The sequence below is a fragment of the Galeopterus variegatus genome, unplaced genomic scaffold (assembly GCF_000696425.1).
Source record: "Galeopterus variegatus unplaced genomic scaffold, G_variegatus-3.0.2 Scaffold1995, whole genome shotgun sequence".
Classification (NCBI taxonomy): domain Eukaryota; kingdom Metazoa; phylum Chordata; class Mammalia; order Dermoptera; family Cynocephalidae; genus Galeopterus; species Galeopterus variegatus.
The window spans coordinates 222,191-242,310 of NW_007728106.1; the positions used below are offsets into that span (position 1 = coordinate 222,191).

General features: G+C 39.2%; 1 protein-coding gene across 2 annotated transcripts in view; it reads right to left on the reverse strand.

Annotated features, from left to right (window-relative positions):
* The window catches only part of PCYT1B (phosphate cytidylyltransferase 1, choline, beta), an 81,059-nt gene extending 61,312 nt beyond the window's left edge, over positions 1 to 19,747 (reverse strand). The window contains exon 1 of one of the 2 annotated variants that reach the window (XM_008579960.1): positions 19,396 to 19,747. In XM_008579960.1, coding sequence (XP_008578182.1) covers positions 19,396 to 19,512 — 117 coding nt within the window. In that variant the 5' untranslated portion in view covers positions 19,513 to 19,747. The remainder of the gene's footprint in view (positions 1 to 19,395) is intronic. The other variant, XM_008579961.1, reaches the window with a different exon arrangement.
* Positions 19,748 to 20,120: the final 373 nt, after the last annotated feature.

The window sequence follows — 20,120 nt, forward strand, 5'->3', positions numbered from 1 at the left end:
TGCGACACTGAGGGTTGCGATCCCATTACTGGTCACGAAAAAAAGACAAAAAGGGGGGAAAAAAGTGAATTAGGCATAGTTACTGAGGTTATAACCATCTCAAGAATGTCTTCCAGGAGGAAAAAAAATTTTATAATGACAAAACATTTTAATCAGGATATGCAAAAGAGATAAGAACAGGACTTCAGAAAGAATGTACTTCTCCCACGTAGGCCTTTTGCCCTAAGACTTACAAGCATTAGAATCGCAAATTCAGAATTACAAAAAGGCATCACAAAATCTCATCTTTCAGGGGCCGGCCGGTGGCGCACTGGATAGTGCGCCGCTTGGGAAGCGTGGCGGCACTCCCGTCCGAGGGTTCGGATCCCACGTATAGACCGGCTCCCGCTCACTGGCTGAGCGAGGCGCGGGAGCAACACCGAGGCTTGCGATCCCGTTGCCGGTCCCCGGTCCGGTACGGGGGCAACACTGAGGGTTGCGATCCGTTGCCGGACACGGAAAAAAGACAAAAGACAAAAAAAAAAAAAAAAAAAAAAAAAAAATCTCATCTTTCAGTCTCATACTGTTAGGTTTATATTTACTCATCTCTGAACATATTTTTTAAAGCCTGATTTAATGTGAGATCAGAATATCTTAGTTTTTTGAAGATAGAGAGGAAAGAAAAAATAGATGTTATAGTTGACCATAGGTCCAACACACGTGAATCACTGGATTCTTAGACTATGTCATTGATTATGTAGAATCTCACATCAGGCAGCTGGTGCAAAGGCCTCGCCAACAGATGTCAGTGGAGTAGAAGAAAAAGAGGCTTGGTACATGGCTCGGCACCAAGAAATATCCATTTTTCATTTAGTTGAGTATGATATGTACATTATGAAATAGTAGGCACCACTAAAAACAGTAAGATAGTTATATATGTACTAACAGGGAATGATTTCTGAGACATTTTGTTGAATGCAAAAAGCAAGTCACAAAACAATATGTACAACATGTATACATGTTATATAGTATGATGCCATTTGTAGTAAAAAGAGAGAAAGAGAGACAAATAGGTAATTGTGTAGAAATAGTTCAGAACTATGCTAATACAGTAGCAATTAGTCACATGTGACTATTTAAATTCAAATTATAATTAATAAAAATTAAATTAAATTAAATACAGTTTCTCAGTCACACTAGCCACATTTCAGGTGTTCAATAACCACATGTAGGTACTATATTGGACAGTGCAGATATAGAACATTCCCATCATCACAGAACATTCTACTGGACAGCATCGGCCTAGAAGGATATATACCAAACTGTTAACTGGGGTTTCCTCTAGGGGAAAACATATTATTTTTGGAGAAGAGATGAAGGGATGCTTTCACTGTTTACTCCATATGTGTCTGTTATTTTGTTTTATTTTTACAATAAGAATACATTCCTTGAATGACATAATGTAAAAAAACAAAAAATTTACAGAAATATCTCCCCTCCTGTGAATTCAGAGAAGGCTGAATCAAGGCTCAGGTGTCTCAAATGTGGGGGGCGGGGGGTGTAATAGGAAAAGAAGAGTATTTTGAAACAATAACAATGATTATCTATAAAATAACTGTTAAATGATATGATTCTCAGGTATATGGAACATTTAAACTCTTGAGCTTTAAAAAAGTTAAATTGCTTTCATAGTATCTACCCATTATTCATTTTTCCAACATCCAACAAACACTACTTGAGTGCGTGCTGTGTGCCAGCCACTGTCTAGATTCTGAGGATACATCAGGGAACAAAACAGACAAAAAGTCCTGCCTTCATAACACTTACAGATAATAAACCAACAACAAAAAAATGTAAAATATGTAGTATGCTAAAAGGCAATTAAATGCTATAGAAAAAAATAAGGCCAGAAAGGGGAATGGGGAGTGTAGGAAGGATAACTGTAAACAAGATAGTCAAGGAAGTTGATATTCACGTAAATATATAAAGGATCAGCTGAGCCATATGGAGAAAGCTCTGGAGAGAGGGCATTTCAGGCAGAGAAAACAGTAAGTGCAAAGGCCCTGAGGCAGGAGCATGCCTGGCTTTTTCCAGGAATAACTAGAAAGCTGGTATGCCTACAGAAGTGAGCAAAAAAGAAGAGCAGTAGGAGATATAGCCAGAAAGCTGAGGCAGGAAGGAAGGAGATGCAAGACACCTAGTCGTGTGGGGTTTAGGACACTGTGAAGACTGGCTTTCACTCTAAGGAGATGGGAGCCATTAGAGAGTTTTGAACAAGGCGTGATATAATCTGACTTAGTTTTGACAGGGTCACCTGGCTGATATGCTGAGAATAAACTGTAAGAGGTCAAAGGCAGAAACAAGAAAACCACTCAGGTGTCTGGTGCAATAGTCAGGAAAAAGAAGATAGAGGCTGGGGCTACAGTGATAGCAGCGGAGGTAGTGAGAAGTGGTCAGATTCTGGATTGATTTTGTATAAATAAAATTTGGAACAGATTGGATGTAGAGTTTGTAAGAATGAGAGGAGTCAGGATAATTCCAAAGTTACTGGCCTGAAGAACTGGAAAGATGGCATTGCCATTCCTTAGGCTTGGGAAGATACTGGAAGAGTAAGTCTGGGGGTGAGAGGGTCAGGGATGAGGAGATCAAGAATTCTGCTCTCAGCATTCGGTTTGACGTGCTTATTAGATCTCCAAGTGGAGATGTCAGGAAGACAGCTGGATGTACAAGTCTAGATTTGGGAGAGAGGACTAAGCTAGAGATACAGGTTTAGAAGCTGACAGAATATAAGTGATATTTACAGCCATTAGACTATATTCACTCATTCATCTAAGAGCACAAGTGCAGGTAGAAGAGAGGTCCAGGTCATCAAATGAGGAGACATCGTTATGCTCAGTCTCTCCCCACTATTACAGAAGCTTCAAGAAAGCAAGGACTTGGTCTGTCGTACTAATTGCTGTATCCCTACTCCCTGGGGCAGTACCTGGCATATAGAAGATCCTCAGTAAATATTTGTTGAATGAGGGAATATAAAGTCACTGGAGAAAATGATTATTGATAAAGACAAAAACAGGCTTTAAACTCAATAAGAAAATAAATATATTTATCAATGTTTCATAACTTTTTCTTATCATCATCATAATATATGTCATAGGAAACTTGGGAAAATTGAGAGGAAAACAAAAGTCACCAACAATTTTACTTCCCAGAGACAACCATTATTAATGCTTTCTATATTTTACTTCAGGCTTTCTGGTATGTCATATATATGTTAACAACTTTGAAATCTTACTGCATAGACAGTTTTTTTCACTCAATATATCATGATTATTTTATCAAGTCATTTAAATAGTTTTCGACTTCACTAATTTTGATGGCTGTAAAACATTTTACTGAATAGAAAAACCCTAATTTAAATTCTTCTCTATTGCTGAATATTAAGTTATTTATATTTTACTAGTATAAATAACATTCTAAACGTAATTTTAAACCTCTGATTATTTCCTTAGGATAGACACCTAGGAGATGAATTACTTAGATCAGGAGTATGAACATTTTAAAGACAAATATTTGAAGAACATTTTAACATGTACTGGTAAATTACCTTCTACAAAAGCTGTGTCATTTATACTCACATTACAACGTATGAAAGCACCTATCTTGCTGCCATCTCACTGGCATTGAGTCAATTTTATCAATTTTATCTTTGTCAATTTTATAGACCAAAAAACAGCATCATGCTGTTTCAATTTGCATTATTTTGATTACAAGAAAGATTGAACATTTTTCAAATGTTCATTAGCCATTTGTATTTTCTTCTGAGAATAATTTGTTCTTTGCCCATTTTCCTATTGTTGAGAATAAGTATTTTGAAGTTGGTTAAAAGCAAAACAATAGCACAGTTAAAAACTTGTCTTAAATATCTTTTAAAAACTCATTTTCCAACTTTATTTAGGGCACCCTCATTAGAAGTCCATTTTTTAAATCAGTGTGTGAACACCCACAACTAGGTCAGGCTAGTAATTACTATCCTTCTGGCAATCAGGGATCACAATTTTTGTGACGTCCTGGGGATATAGGCCTCCTGAAAACACTGACCACCGACAAACCCTAACTCCCTTCCATGCGGCCACCTTACAAACCCCACAGCAGAGAATTTCAAACAGCTGGAAGACTCTTAGTGCTATAAATAAAACCACACCTCATTAATTCTAAAATGTACATCCCCCCCACCACATTTTAACATTCAGAAATTAGGAAGGATCTTACAATAAAGGTTGTCTTAAAATCAGCGTTAACCATTTTTTCACATTGTAACACCTTTGAAATGGAAGTGCAGCTTACAATTTAATAGCGTCTTAGATTCACGAAATGCATAGACGCTAGTAACAACAGAAAATAATCTTTATCTACAGATTAAAATTTCCATAGCCTAAATCAGTTTTTTCTTAGTCTGTTGAGCTTAAGGAGTTTATAATGAACATCAATAACAATCTTATACCACATATATTTTGCATCTCCTTCCCCAAGGAACTTGAAGTAACTTTGAGGTGACTTAAAAAAATAAAATTTGAAAGTTTAAAATAATAGTTGCAAACTCTGGGGTGACAGGGAAAATACACACACACACACACACACATATATGTTTTTTTTTAAAGGTCAAGGGTGAGTTGAGCACACAGGAATGCATACCACAGTCCTCTACATTTTGGAGAGGTGGACCACAAAAATGGCTTTAAGCTCCCAGCAGTCACGGCAAAGAGGAAAACAAAAATTAATATTGTCTTTAAGCAAAAAACAAAACAGTTATTGAGGAAAAGCAGTGTTTCCTGATGCCAAGTTCTGAGAGAAACTCCTCCTGTGGTGCCACCTTAAAGAGCATGTTGGATGATGCTGTAGTGATGCTGACATACTCAACAACAGCCCCTGATAAAGACAGTGCTGTGTTTATGTTTGTCTCCATAGTGCCCTCCATGCAAGGCAGAGCCCCAGAACCAAAAAGCAGTTCAGAAAAGTATTTCTATAAGGGGCCAAACATGAAGTCTGAAAATGCAGTTCTTTCTCCCTGATGGCTAGATCAAAGAGTGAGATTTAGAACATCTAGACCAGTGTTTTCTAAGGTGGGATGGGCAAGACAATCTACTGGAGAGCAACACTTGCGCTTATATTTATTTTTCATATCAAAAATCAAGAAAGGAAACATTACTAATATCTAATTCTAATATATGGATTTGCACTGGTGCCCCATCTCTGTCAACATCAAGTATATGAGGTGTCCTAAAGGGAGAATGTAAGTTGGGTGGTCTGGGTTGACATTTTCACTTGCTTTCAGCTTATTGCAATAAATTGCAGTTCACATGGGCCTTGATAAATGCATTTTTGGATTATACTATCTCGTTGTAACTAAACCAATGCTCACAAGATCAGCAGATGGCTTAAGAAATTTCCTGCAACAAAATAGGAAAGCAAAGATAATACAAGCACTGGTGAACAACAAGAAAATGGCAGAGCTGACACTTCTACTCCCTGTATGAGCTCTGCATCAGCCATATTATCAGGTACGAACAATGACAACCTAATCTGATCTGACAAGAAGACAGCTGAATCAAAAATTATCACACAGAAAATTATTGGAAATTTCTGCTACTATTAACATTTAACCTCACCTTAAGCATATATTGTACCCTGAGACATTAGCTAATGATGGTATGAAGTTATTGTAATTGCCATGAGACTTTAAAATAAAGCATCCAGAAAATGAACATAAACCTCTATGATTTTTTCAAGTTTCAATGTTTTGATGTTTCAAGTCATGTGATATTCAATTCACAAAATACCATTACATGTAAAGACAAGTGTTTAGAAGTCTTTTTTGAGTTTCCGTAATTCAACAGAGATAAAACAAAAGTCCCACACCATTGCAAAAACATCTGTGCTTCGTGCCACAGTAAAACTAGCCGCTCTAATGTGCAGAAAATAAATTGATGTCAAACTAAAACGCATTCCTTTGTCAGCAAATATATTTACAAGACATATAGAAAACATGCTTAAGATTGGAAGGAACAAGCATTAGAACAAATTATGCAGTACGGGAGGTTTGCTATACAGTTGGACAGAAGTGCAGATATTTCTAACATGTCTCAGCTTGAGGTATTTGCTAGATTCTATTTCAATAGTAAAACCCCCTTTTTCCAAGCCTTTAAAGGAAAGATGTTCCAAAGAAGATATATTCTGCAAAGTAGATAAGGTCTTTAACAAAAACAACATTTTACAGGAAAACTGTTTAAGTGTAACTACCAATGAAGTGATTGCTTTGCCCTTGGACCTCTGATCTCCCACCTATCTGAGAAGTACCTCTCTGTTTTCTTTTCATGATCCTCTATTGGCTCTATCTAAATGTTGTTCCTCAGGATTCCATCCTGGAAGATTGTGAGGTAAAGTAGATTAACTTAACCAGATTTCGTGTAGAGATAGGCAGATACAGGGAGGATTCTAATAATTTTAATTACAGCTCTTCTGTTTCTCCCCCTCCAAAACCCTGGCTCTGGGCCAGCTATTTTCTAGAATTTGCCTTGTCGCAGGATTATTCTGAGGCACTCCTGCTAGCTAATCAATGCCATCCACTTCCTTCTGAGTCTAGAAACTGTCTGACTGCGAGGCTAGGATATCGTTAGACAAAGCATATAAATTAGGGACCATGGATTTTAATTCACAGATTACCTGATTAGGACTGGACTGGTCCTAGTTTAGCTCAAGTTTAGTGAACTTTATTTTTTTTTTTATTTCTTAAGGCTATGCACATTTATTTGTCCAAATAACAAATACATAAACTGAATAACAGATGAATTACAAAATACTTTGTAGAAAGTAGGGCTTCAAATTTTCACAAAAACTGGAGATGTAAAACTTATTAAAATTCACATATTTCATTTTATAATCTCTACAATAATTTTAAATAGCTCTCTAAAGTCTTCCAAAAGTATGCAAATATCTAATTTCAACAGAGGAATATGAATAAACTTTTCAAAGGCAAATTAATTTTTAAGCAAATCAACAAGTTCACTTAATAAAAAGAAATCAAGAACATAAATTAAATATCTAAGTTTAGCAACAGAAATTGCATTAAAAAATCAAGAAAACAGAGTATAAACACAAGGGCACTTCAAAAAGGTTGTGGAAAAATAGAATTGAAAGATAATGGAAATATTTCCACAAGCTTTTTGCTTGTTTAAATTTTTCCTTTGTCTTTTTTTTTTAATACTAAGATCATAGAAAATATGTTGCCTGACCACAATTACAGAAGGAAATTTAGAAAACACACAAATGTGTGGAAATTAAGCAATGCTCCTAAATAAACAATGGGTAAAAAGAAAAATCACAGGGAAATTAGAGAGTACTTTGAGATAAGATCAAAGCACAACATATCAAAATTTAGAGGATGCAGAGCTCATGCAGTGCTTAGAGGAAAATTTATACTTGTAAACACCTATATTAAAAATAAGAAAAATCTCAAATCAGTAATGTAAACTTCTGCCTCTAAGAAAATTGAAAAATTATAGCAAACTAAACCAAAAGCAAATATAAGTAAGAAATAACAAAGATTACAATAGAAATATATGAAACAGGGAATTAAGAAACAAATCAACAAAACCAAAAGTTGATTTCTTTAAAAAGATCAACAAAATTTGCAAACCTCTATCTAGACTGATGAAGAAAAAAAGAGAGAAGACTGAAATTACTAAAATCAGAAATAAAGTAGGGGCATTATTACATTGTCACTATGGTTTTTTGTGGTGGTGAGATTTAGTTTCTTTCTTTGCATTTTTGTTCTACCAAAGGGTTTTGTTCTTTCTTGTGTATTCGTGGTAATGATTATCATTTTTCATATTCCAGATGCAGGACTTCCCTGAGGATTTCTTTTAGGGCTGGTCGTGTGGTGATGAACTCCCATGGTTTTTGCTTATCTGTAAAATACACTATTTTTCCCTCATTTCTGAAGGATAGCTTCTCTGGGTATAGTATTCTTGGTTGGCAGTTTTTTTTCTTTTAATATTTTGAATATATCATCCCATTTTCTTCTGGCATGTAGTTTCTGTTGAGAAGTCTGCTGTTATGCTGATAGGGGCTCCCTTATAGGTGACTTGATGCTTTCTTCTTGCTTCTTTTAAGATTCTCTCCCTGTCTTTGGGCTTTGCCAGTTTGACTATAATGCATCTTGGAGAGGATCTTTTTGGGTTGAATCTGTTTGGGGATCTTTGAGCCTCCTGGATCTGAAGGTCTGTGTCTCTCCCTATACCTGGGAAGTTTTCCATTATTATTTCATTGAACAGGCTTTCCATGCCTTTTCCTTTCTTTTCCCCTTCTGGAACACCCATGATTTGAATGCTTGTGCACTTAAGATTGTCTGCTAGCTCTCATACATTTTCTTCATTTTTTAAAATTCTTTTTTCCTTTCTTTTTTTGCCCCTTTGGGTTATTTTGAAAAGACTATCTTCAAGATCAGAAATTCTTTCTTCTGCTTGTTCTAGCCTGCTACTTAAGCTATTGGTTGTGTTTTTATTTTGCTGAGTGAATCTTTCAGTTCCACGAGTTCTAGTGCGTTCTTTTTTAAGATGTTAATCTGTTTGTAAATTTTCTCCTGCATATCCTGGATTTTTTTCTCATTTCTTATGTTTTCTGAGTGTTCTTATATCTCAGTGAGTTTCCTTTGTTGCTCAGAATTCCTTCTCAGTCACTTCAAGGGTTTCCTGCTCTAGAGGTTTTGCTATTTGAGAATTACTGTGTTCTTTTGGTGGTGTCATACTATCTTGGGTTTTCATATTTCTTGTATCTCTACATTGATGTGTAGTCATCTGGTAGAGCAGTTGCTTATTCTATTACTCTAGAGTGGGCTTAGAGGAGAGCGACGTTCTCTTCTTTTTCCAGTCTCCACCGGTGACTCTTCTTGCATCATTGCAGTCGAGTGTCCAGTGGGCCACCAGCATGGTGGCTGTGGCTGCTGCTGTGGTATTGAGCCACTTTTTTGACAGCCATGGCTGTGGCAGTGGCTGTGTTGGGCCACCTGCATGGAAGTGGTGTTTTCAGCATGCTCTCTTGCCTGCTTTTGGGCAGAGGGGGCTGCAGCCCTCAGCTCCTTACCTAGGATCCAGGGCGTGCTCTCTTGCCTGTTTCTGGGTGGAGGGGCTGTGGTCCTTGGCTCCTTGCCTAGGACCACAGGCATGCTCTCTTGCCTGCTTCTGGATGGAGAGGCTGCAGCCCTCGGCTCCTTGCCTGGGACCCCATGTGTGCTGTCTTTCCTGCTTCTGGGTGGAAGTGGCTGTGGCCCTTGGCTCCTTACCTAGGACCCTTGGTGTGCTCTCTTGTCTGCTTCTGGGCAGACGGAGCTGCAGCCCTCAGCTCTTGCCTAGGACCCTGGAAATGCTCTCTTGCCTGCTTTTGGGTGGAGGGGCAAGCTTAGTGGAACGTTTAGTTTAAGGACCCAAATTAGCTTTATTTGGGGCTGGATATACTGGCCCCTCAAAGGATGAGCATATTGAAACTCTGTTAGCGGCCAAGAGCTGCAATTTTAGGTAGGATCTGACATCATTCCTCAGGATATTATCTGTTAGATCACCAGAATTATTTGGAAATGGGAAATACATTGTAGAGTATATTCTTTCTCCATTACCTCGGTAAACTCTGTACTAAAGAATAATATACACACAGAAAAGCACACATATCCTAAGTGTGTGGTTTAGTGCACTTTCACAGTCTGAGTACACACAGCACCCAGATCAAGTAACTGACCACTGCCAGGGTCCATCCCATGCTCTTTCCACTATGCTGACTTCTTTTTTTTTTTTTTTCCCTTTTTGTCTTTTTTTTTCGTGACCGGTAACGGGATCACAACCCTCAGTGTCACGCCCGTACCGCGACCGGCAATGGGATCGCAACCCTCGGTGTCATGCCCACACCACGCTCAACCAGTGAGTGGACCGGTCTCTATATATGGGATCCGAACCCTCAGCGGGAGCGCCACCGCACTCTACCGAGTGCGCCACTGGGCCGGCCCCCACTATGCTGACTTCTAACATCATAGATGAGCTTTGTCTACTTTATTTTATATTGTATAGAAATAGAACATGGAGTGCATATGTGTCTGACTTCTTTCATTCAATATTATGTTTGTGAGATTCATTCATATTCTTGCAGGTGGTTGTAGACTCTTGATTCTCATTGCTGTATAGCACTATATTGTGTGAATATACTACAATTTATCTATTCTGCTTCTGTTGGGCACTTGGGTAGTTAACAGTTTGGGATTATTATTAATAATACCTCTAAAAACACCCTAATACTAGTTTTTTTGGCGGGCATATATACACATTTCCTATGAGTGAAACTGCTGGATCAGAAATATTTATTTTGTATTTCTGATTTTATTACAAAGAGCCTATATATCTGATTTGTTTCTATTTCTGGTCCTGAAAGCAGAAGATGTGACATGAGAGGGCTGAATACGGCATTTCTCAAAGTGCATCCAAGTACATCTTGCTTCTAAACCACCTGGGAGCTTGAGCAGGTGATTCTTTGCTCACTGATGTTTCAGAACTGTGTGCAGTGGAAACAAGGGGCTTTAGAAGTCAGACAGAATTAATTTGAAATCCCAGTTTAATCAATTAATATTTGATCTTTGGGAAATTACTTAATTCTTGGTTTCCTTACTTATAACACGGGGAATAGTAATTCTTATTTCATGGGTCTGCAGCCTGGTAAAATGAGATAACACATACAGAGCATTCAACACAGTGTCCAACACAGTATGCACTATGAATGGCTGTTCCATTCCCCCACTTGCCCATGGAGAAAAATAAGTGAGACCTCTAGACTGGAACCCAGTATAGAACAATTACCTTATAACTAAAAAATCTGGAGGTACAATAGAATTTATCATTATGTGACTGTGCCTACAGTCAATATTAGGTATAGTAGAGATGAAGCACCAATCCTGTGTGTACCAGGAACGGGCTTTCAACATTATTTGGTTGGCAATAGGCTATACACATCATTCATGTTTCTATTAACCTATTATTGTTATTTTTCTTAAATACCAGTTTAAATAACCCTCAGCAACCTTTTACACTGAAGTCAGGTTCAGCGTGCATGAATTACTGAGTGGAAAACAAAAAACACCAAGTCAAAGACTTTGGCAGGAGGGAAATGATTATATGAAAATGAATCCTGCTCAATAGGCTAGCCCCATGAGGCCCTGCACATTATTACACAGGCGCACACTACCAGGGCTCACTGTTTTATTTTCTAATCACTGTGTTTTCAAGTCTGCCTTCAAGATCATTGAGTGCTAAACTGTCTCTTTATCCCCAAGCAAGGTCAGCTTCCCTAGTCTCCCATACAACGTGGTTCATGCTGGGATAAAGAGGAAGATAGAAATGTTAAAACAATAATGCTATGGTCTGAGGCTAGCAACGGGTAATCAGATCCTAGCAAGGTAGAAGCTGTTACTTGGGAGATTATTGGAAGAAAATAGGCCTAGCTTGCAATGACTTAGTTTGTTCTTACTTTCCTTGCTTTTTCCTTTTCATCCTACCCCTGGTAATCAGACAAAATAACTCTTTTCCTACATTTATTTCCCTAAGGGCCACTGAGAAGCTTTGTGTGGGCACCAGCTAAGGACACGAGAGTTTCAGGACTATGGCCTAACCCACTGCTGGACTTTAATCACAAGTATAAGCTTAGATGGATAGCATCAGGTAAGAATGGCCTCTAGCGTTCAATGCCATACTGCCATGACTCAAAGAAAGCCCAATGTTTCAAACTTCAGTGTTCTGAAATAGATAAATTAGGAGGCTATTGTTCACATAAAGAAAAGATTTGACATAGTTTTCTTTAAACAACGAATAGAACATTCCAAATGTGATGTGGAATACATTCAAGCTTTCTGAGGAAGCATCTGAAGAATAAAGCAGTAGACAGCAGAAGTGGTTTGTACATTAATGTAAAATTTCAAAGTGCTTTGTGAATATTTGTTATTCGTTTTTAACCAATGTGTCTTACCATATGACCATTCAACCTGTTTTTACCCCGATGGATAAAACCAAAAGGAGGTGAGGAGTGGGTTAACCCTGACTTTTGATAGGAGCATCAGGTCAAACAGAGCATATAGGATGGACCACGTTCCACGGCGATAGAAGCTAGAACCACAGTTTAAGAACTAGAAATCATCTATCCAACCCATTGTGGATGATAGAATTGGACTCCAGAGAGGAAAAGCGTTTTGCTTAAACCCACACAGTAATTCAATGGCAAAACTGAGACTGGAATGAGATTACAGACTCCAGCAAGTAGAGTCCAAATTTCAGCATCTTTGTCTTGCCAGCCTCCAGCCCTTTTGCTGTGAGGCCAATCCAGTTCCCCTTGGCCAGATCTGGACTTGCCTCAATGAGGGTTGGTGTAGAGCCCCAGAGGCCAAAAGCGAGTAGATCCATTTGCTCTCATTGGAACCAACCCAGTGTTTCCACCTCTCAGTACACCCAGCCTTAAAGGCCTCCAGAGAGGAAATATCTTGGGGCTGGACCCGGCTTCCCAGGCTATTCCAGAATTACACTTCTACACCTGCCAGAACTAAGCCACCAATACCTTGCCTCCACCTTCACAGATAAAACAGAGGCTATCAGATAAGAGAGGACTTCAACTTTCAGTACCCTTCATCTTATAACTTATTCTTACCCAAACCATCCTTGCTAACTTCCTCACCACCATAGTGGGAGATGAGTCTCTTTCCTGCTGAAGTCAATCCTTTCACTTGTGCACTGAAGCCCAACCCCTCCTGCTTAAGGGACATTCCCTTCATCCATTGTTCCTGTCACCTTCAATCTCTCCCTCTCCCATTGGCTCTTTCACATTTATATTTAAGTGCAAGTTGCTACTGTCTTACAAGAATAAGCCAACTAAAAGCTTTGGCTTCTTGAATGGACGGATGGAAGGAAGAATGGAAGGAAAGAAAGATGGAGGGAAGGAAGACTGGAAGGAAAGAAGGAAGAAAGGGGAAAAAACTAGCTTCTCTTAAACCTAAGCTCTGATTTATCCACCTCTGGGTACTATACATTCTATCTGCTTCCCCTCTCGGTCAAGTTTCCACTTCCCTACCGACTACAGACTCCTCAATTTACAGCCATCTAGACTCTGCTCCCATCACTTCACTGAAAAATCACCTTGACCTCCTCTTTCTAAATCCAAAGGAGACTTTTCCTTTTTATCTCACTTGCTGCACTTGGTTCTATTGGACATTCTCTCCATGGAACTACTTACTCTGCCCCTGGTCCTCTGATCTCCCAGCTTTTTGAGAAATACCTCTCTGTCTTCTTTGCATGATCATTCCTCTATTGGCTCTTTAAATGGTCTTTCTCAGGATTCTATCCTGCAAAGATTCTGGGATAAAGTAGATTAACTTAACCAGATTTCATGTAGAGACAGGCAGATATAAGGAGGATTCTAATAGCTTTAATTATAGCCCTTCCATTTTCCCCCCTTTAAGAACCTGATAGAATGGCTCAGGGTCAGTTACTTTCTAGAATTAGTCTTGTAGTAGGATTAACCTGAGGCACTTTTCCTGGCTAACCATTTCCATCCACTTCCATCTCAATCCAGAAATTGTGACTCAGTTTCACTCTCATCAATTTCATTACCTCAGTTTCACTTCCATCTCCTCTATGCTGAAGTCTCCCAGGTCAACATCTCCAGCTCAGAACTCCCTCTGAGTTCCTTGACTCTGCCCCACTCTCAGACTCTGCTATCAAATTCTGGGACATTTACCTCCTTAATGTCTCTCATATCCATCCAGTTCTCTCCTTCTCCACTGCTCCCCCATAACTTCAAGCTTATTAACTCTCATCGAGATTACTGCAACAGCCTCCTAACTGAAACAGAACAGAATAGCATAAAAAATATGAGTGATTACAGTCAAGATCCTCTTTTCTAGCTAGTATATTTCTAAATAGCTAGAAAAGAGAATCTTGACCATGATCACCACAAAGAAAAGATAATTGTTCAGGAGATGGATATGCTATCTACCCTAAGTGAATCATTGCACAATATATGTATGTATTTAAACAACACACTGTACCCCACAAATATGTACAATTAAATTTAAAAAAAAAATAAAAATTAAAAAGTTAGAAAAAGAAAATATAAGAGTATAAAATATGAAGTAAAGTGATGTTTGTTATAGTTAGGACTACATATATGTATGTGTGTACTGTGCACCATGAAAAGTATTAATTATTGTGGGTCCTCAAAGCTCATCCTGCACAGGGCCAAACAGGTGTCTGAGCTCTCTCTAAAGCCACATACGGCCACTGAGCACTTGAAATTGGCTAGTCTGAATTGAGATGTGTTGCAAGTGTAATACACACAGTGAATTTCAGACAGTATGAAGAAAAGAATGTAAAATATTTCTAATAATTTTTATATTGATTGTGTGTTGACACGATGATATCGTGGATATACTGTTAAATAAAATACATTATAAAACATCTGTTTTTTAAAAACTTCTTAAACTGTGGCTACTAGAAAATTGTGAATTACATATGTGGTTTACATTGTATTTCTATTAGACACCACTGCTGTAGAGACCAGAGTGTGCCACCCACAATGGGCGCTTAAGATCCCCTCAAAAATAGACTGATCTTTTCCATGATCCAAAATATGGTTGGGGATCAGCAAGGGGAATCTTTTCTTTAAATGCAGGGACTTGTCTTAACTTAGGGATTAAGTTAACAGAGCCTCCCTGCTGGGAAGTACTTCTGCTCAATGGATAAGATACAGCTTTTAAGAAAGTCCAATATATTAAAGTCAAACTTAAAAAAAAAGCTCTCCGAAGAGATTTCAGCATCCTGGCATGCTTTCATATACCAAACTATTGCCTTCTATTAAATGTTAATGATCTTTAAGAGCAGGGGCTGTGGGTTCACTTCTTTTATTTCTCTCCTCAGCACCTGGTGCATTGCTTTGTCTGGAAGTTGTTTACCACCTGGCTGACTGTGGATCCCACTGTTAGGGGTTGGTAGGGGACTGAGTTTTCTCTGTTACCTTTTAAAGCCCTGCATCACTGAATACTTTAAATTCCCCTTGCTGCCTGAATGAAGATGTATGTACCCTTTTGATTTCTATATGCTCAAACACCAAAACAAAACAAAGAAGCTGCCTATCTTATATTTGATTGAGGTTTATTCTTTCCATAAGGAGTTTAGCATTAGGCAAATGGGGGGCTGGAGAGGTAGTGAGAGAACAAACTTAAAAGAATGAAAGAAACAAATTCATTGATTCCATCCATGCTCAATACACCTGACTATTATCAATCTGCAAGAAACGGATGTTGCATTTGGACAGAGACCAGCAGGAAGATGTCTAATAATAACCTTGGGCAGATTTCCAGTTGACCAGAGTAAATGCCCAAGGAAGCTCATGTTTGTTTATTTTCACCAATACAGCACATTAAGAGTGTCTCACTTTAAAAATGTATGCTGCTCAGAGTGTCTAAATAAATGGTGACACTAGTAAAGGAAGCCACTGATGTCCCTGGAAATCTGGTCATCTTTTTGGGCACTAGCAGATGAGTGTCCTACCTCTCAACTGACGTAATGCACCTTCTGCAAGACAGCAGTCTCTTGGCAGTGCCCCACTTTGAAGTAAAGCTCGAAATGAACTCCTGCTAACGTGGCATATCGAACCAGCCCTTTTTTTATTTCCAAGGCCTTCTCAGTTGATTTGTGGTTCATCCATCTTCATGGAAGTGACTACTGCAGGCTAGAATTACAGCTTCCTTCTGACAGCAGAATGCACCCCTAGAAGAATCTGACCAAGGTCATGGACCAAATCCTCAAGCAAACAGCTTTCAGGGTGGCTGAGACTTGTTAGAAATGGTTTATGGAGCACCTGCTGGGTTCAGAGGATTTGCCTAAGGATATCTGAGGACTGGGGAGATATGAGGACACAGTCCTTGCCTACAAGGAGTCCTGATCCCTCAGGAGTTACATTTCCAAGGAGGGCTGTTACATCATATCACCCAGGACCACTCAGCTTCTCTTTTTGACAGTCAAGCTTATGAGTCAGCTCGCATCATATTAAAGCAGGAAAATAATAAAGAACGGAAAACAAGTCAAGGGTCAAGAATAAACATTACAACAATGAAAAGAAGAGTTCTCAGAAACATCTCAAACCAGAACATCCTTGGTAAGGTGATAAGGTATGGGCTCTATCGTAAAACCTAGGTAATTTTCTGTTATTTCTTTTAAAATTTCTTTATCAGTATTATTTTATTACATTTATTAATATAAAAAATAATATAAAATCTCCTTTCTTATATTTTCTTCCAATGAAGAATAAAGCAGGTAGAAAAACTACATGTATTCCTTTCAGAACAATTTCCATACTGCCATTTGCAACAAGATGGATGGGCCTAGAGAGAATTATATTAAGTGAAACGAGTCAGGCACAGAAAGAGAAATATCACAGGTTCTGTCTTATTTGTGGGAGCTAAAAATAAATAAATAAATACACAAATACCCTGGGGGGGGGGAAGAAGACACAACAATTACAATTCCTTGAAGTTGACACGACAAGCAAACAGAAAGGACATTGTTGGGAGGGAGGGGGGAGAGGGAGGAGGGAGGGAGGTTTCGGTAATGGGCCACAATAATCAACCACATTGTATATTGACAAAATAAAATAAAATTTTAAAAAAGAAATATGATTTAATCATATTCTCAATATCATCATCAATTTGCTACTTACAGGGATCTAAAAATATAGACTGCTTTAAAGTCCTGTTTATTCAGATATGTTTGCTTCCCACTTTGTTTCAACAACTGGGAGGGGAGGAGCCTGCCCTCTGAAGGGGAGTTTAAGTGTGGAGTTTCATTCCTAAGCAGGCCCCTCTCAAATCTTTCATGTACTTTCCAAAGTTACTTAAGCAACTTAGTAGCCACCCCCGTTGATGGCTGTGGCATCAGTGACCCACATGTGATTTGGGGTGATATGCTTGGGTGCTGTGAGAAAAACGAAATTTATATAATTTGAAATATTAAGATATTATCAACACTACAAGATCAATAGAAACTACTAAAAACCATAAAAAGAAATGCTTATTCCACATTTTCACTTGCCACCACTGACGATCTTCATCAATGAACTTTGTTATTAAGTAGCTAACATGTGGCTTAAAGTAAAATCATTAGCAAAGGAAAGTTGGGCTATAAAGTGTACATCTAAATTTAGAATATAATCCTACAGTGATCAAAGTTTGCTGATAAGAGAAAAGGCACCTCAAAAAATTTAATAGTAGTTTACAAATTGGTTGCAAGCTCCTATTCAACAGAGCCTATTTTCAGAAGCTCATGATAATAATGGACAACAAGGAAAATTTTAGGAAAGGTAGACCTAAGCAATTGCTTCAACAGCTCAACTTGTTCGTCCCTATCATACCTGCACACGTTATGATACACACACACACACACACACACACACACACACACACTTTAAACCAGAGCTGCCAAAAAGATGGGAAGGAAACGAATCTCACTTAAGACTGTGTTCTAGGGGAAAGATCTTCCACTTGTCAGGTGTAGAGCTCTGGGTTCAAATCCCAGCCCTGCCACTTCAAAGCAATGTGACCCTTGGGGAAGTTGCTTACCCTCTCTGAACCTCTGTTCCTTCATTTCTGAAATGGGTGGAAGGTGAGGGCCTGACATTGCCAGCTTTGCATGGTTCTGGTAAGTTACCACCTGACACAAGTGAAAGAAGAAAGTAACCTGAACTTTCTTCCTTCCCTTGATTTCCTCTGCCCACCTCTCTCAGGCAGAAGCAACCAAGGAGCAGAATAGCTAAAAGGTGAAAGGAAAGGAAAAGAAGTAGGCACAAGAGACTGCAATGATACACAAACTGGAGCCAGGTGCCTCCCTTCTCACCCCTGACCTTTACCTCTGTCAGGAAGGTGTGCGATGCAAATTTGAACAATGAGTTTATTTAAGAAATATATTTTGGGTGATCTTGTAACACACTTTTAGTGGTCATTTTTTTTTAAGTGAGTTGTTTAGTGGCTCAAAGGAGTCCCTTAGTAACACACTTATTGGGATGGTTTGTATCCCATGAGAACATAGATACTACACCGTTTATGTCATTTAGTAGGAAGCTAAAATGCTAGGGTGCAGTTTAATATTAAACTACCCCAAGAAAATATATTTAAAAACAAAGAAACATAGTGAACAGAAGCCCACAGGGCTCTAATATAACTTCCTTTGTTTTCATGCTTTTCAGGAAGTTGTTCTAAGCCTGCCTTTAAACCCTTATTAAACCTTATTAAGAAATAACAGCTCCATGATGGTTGGCCTTGGAATCTGTGAGCACTCATTTTGGGAGTTCACAGAAAATGCTACATCAAAAATCCTTAGAAAACCTCTTCCCGGTGTCAAACTCCACAGGCTAGCCAAAATATCGCAACTTGGAATCACTAGAGAAACGATAGCTCTAACTAGTGTGTCTCTTGGATTTGGGGGTTCAAAGAGGTCTCCCCAAGTTCCACAAAACTTCAGGCCACAGAAAACCCACCACCCATTTGGTGTTTTTGATTCCTTGAGGACACCTGCTAAGGTGGTTGAGAACGAACTTCCACATCTACCTAAGGTATCATAGCCAGTGCAGAGACTAATCAAATTTGGGATACCAGTTACTGTGATGGAAGGAAGCTCTGAGTGACCAGTTTTCACACTTTCATTTTTAAAGGCATGTAGCCCCTTTCTAAATAAATGCAGCTTCTCCAGGTTTCCACTACCTGAAGACAAACCCTCACAGCACACTCTGGAAATGTTTCCAATTCATTTTAAGTACACATTATTTCTAAATACATCATTCAGGGACTCATACATTTATTCATTTTTAAATTTTCAAACGAATGGGGAAGTTTCGCTTCCATGTCGTTTTCATTTTTCCAAGATTGGCATTAGGCACAAAAATCAGTTGAGGACTGAATCATTCCTTAGCTAGAATTTAGAACTTAACAAGGGACTCTCGTCCCAAGCTTTGTAAAGAGAATACCATTTTAAAATTGCACTATAGGATCTTTACCTTCAGACAAGAATACACCTGAAAGGAAAAAAGCCACCCCCTCCTCCCAAAGCACAAAAACACAGCATATCCCAAGCAGCCCGCTTCCTACTCAGCCAATACAATACTGCTTTGTAAGCTGAGAGCAGCGCCCGGTATAGAAGCGAAGTATAAACAGCTGAGAAGGATTAGGCGGCAGCTCCGTTCTCATTTACATGAAAATCCTCTAAGCATCGTTTTCCTCTCTGGCTGCGGGCGCATAAGGAACTCTTTTATGCCATAGCAACGCATACACTTGCATCCTTTGTTTTTACTTACCAGTCGAGGCTGTGGGCATGTGTGCTCTATTTCCTCCATGGTTTCTGAGGGAGGCTCATTGGAAAGGGATTTTGGGATACCTGTTTCTGACTCAGCATCAGTGGTAAGTACTGGCATGGCCAGTGAGTGCTCCCTCCAGCACTACACCTTCTGTGAGTCTCCTCCCAGGCAGAGAATGTTTTCTTTGTCACGTATTTTTCTCTTCCCTACCCATCCCCCTTCTTCTTCCCTTCTTTCTGTCTTCCCCGGGGGAAGTAATGAGGTTGCCCGCCCTCACCCCCCCACCCCACCCCCCCGTTTCTTTCCCCGGAAAGCCAAGAGGCAAGGCCTCAGTTTATCACTATAACAACCAGACGACACTGGCGAGGTTGGTGAGGGATACAGTAGCCTCATTTGCATGGAGCGCGCTGGTTGGCTACTGTCATCATAGTACCACTCCGCCGGGGAGCGGCCGGGCCCCATTGGCTGGCCGGCCCTACCCACGGGGCCCGAACTTGCTGCTTTTGTTTTTTTTCTGTTTAATTCAGTTACAAAAGGTTTCGGTCCGTTCTGGGCATGGGACCCGGGCTGCACTACTCAGATAAGATAAAACCGTTTCCTGAGAAACCCAGGACGCCTCGAGAAAGAACATAGTAGACCTCCACTAAAAAAGGACCTGGCATGAGTGTATGATGTGCTGTAGTCAGAATATTTGCCAAATAGGAGTCACTCTGAAGACAAAACCA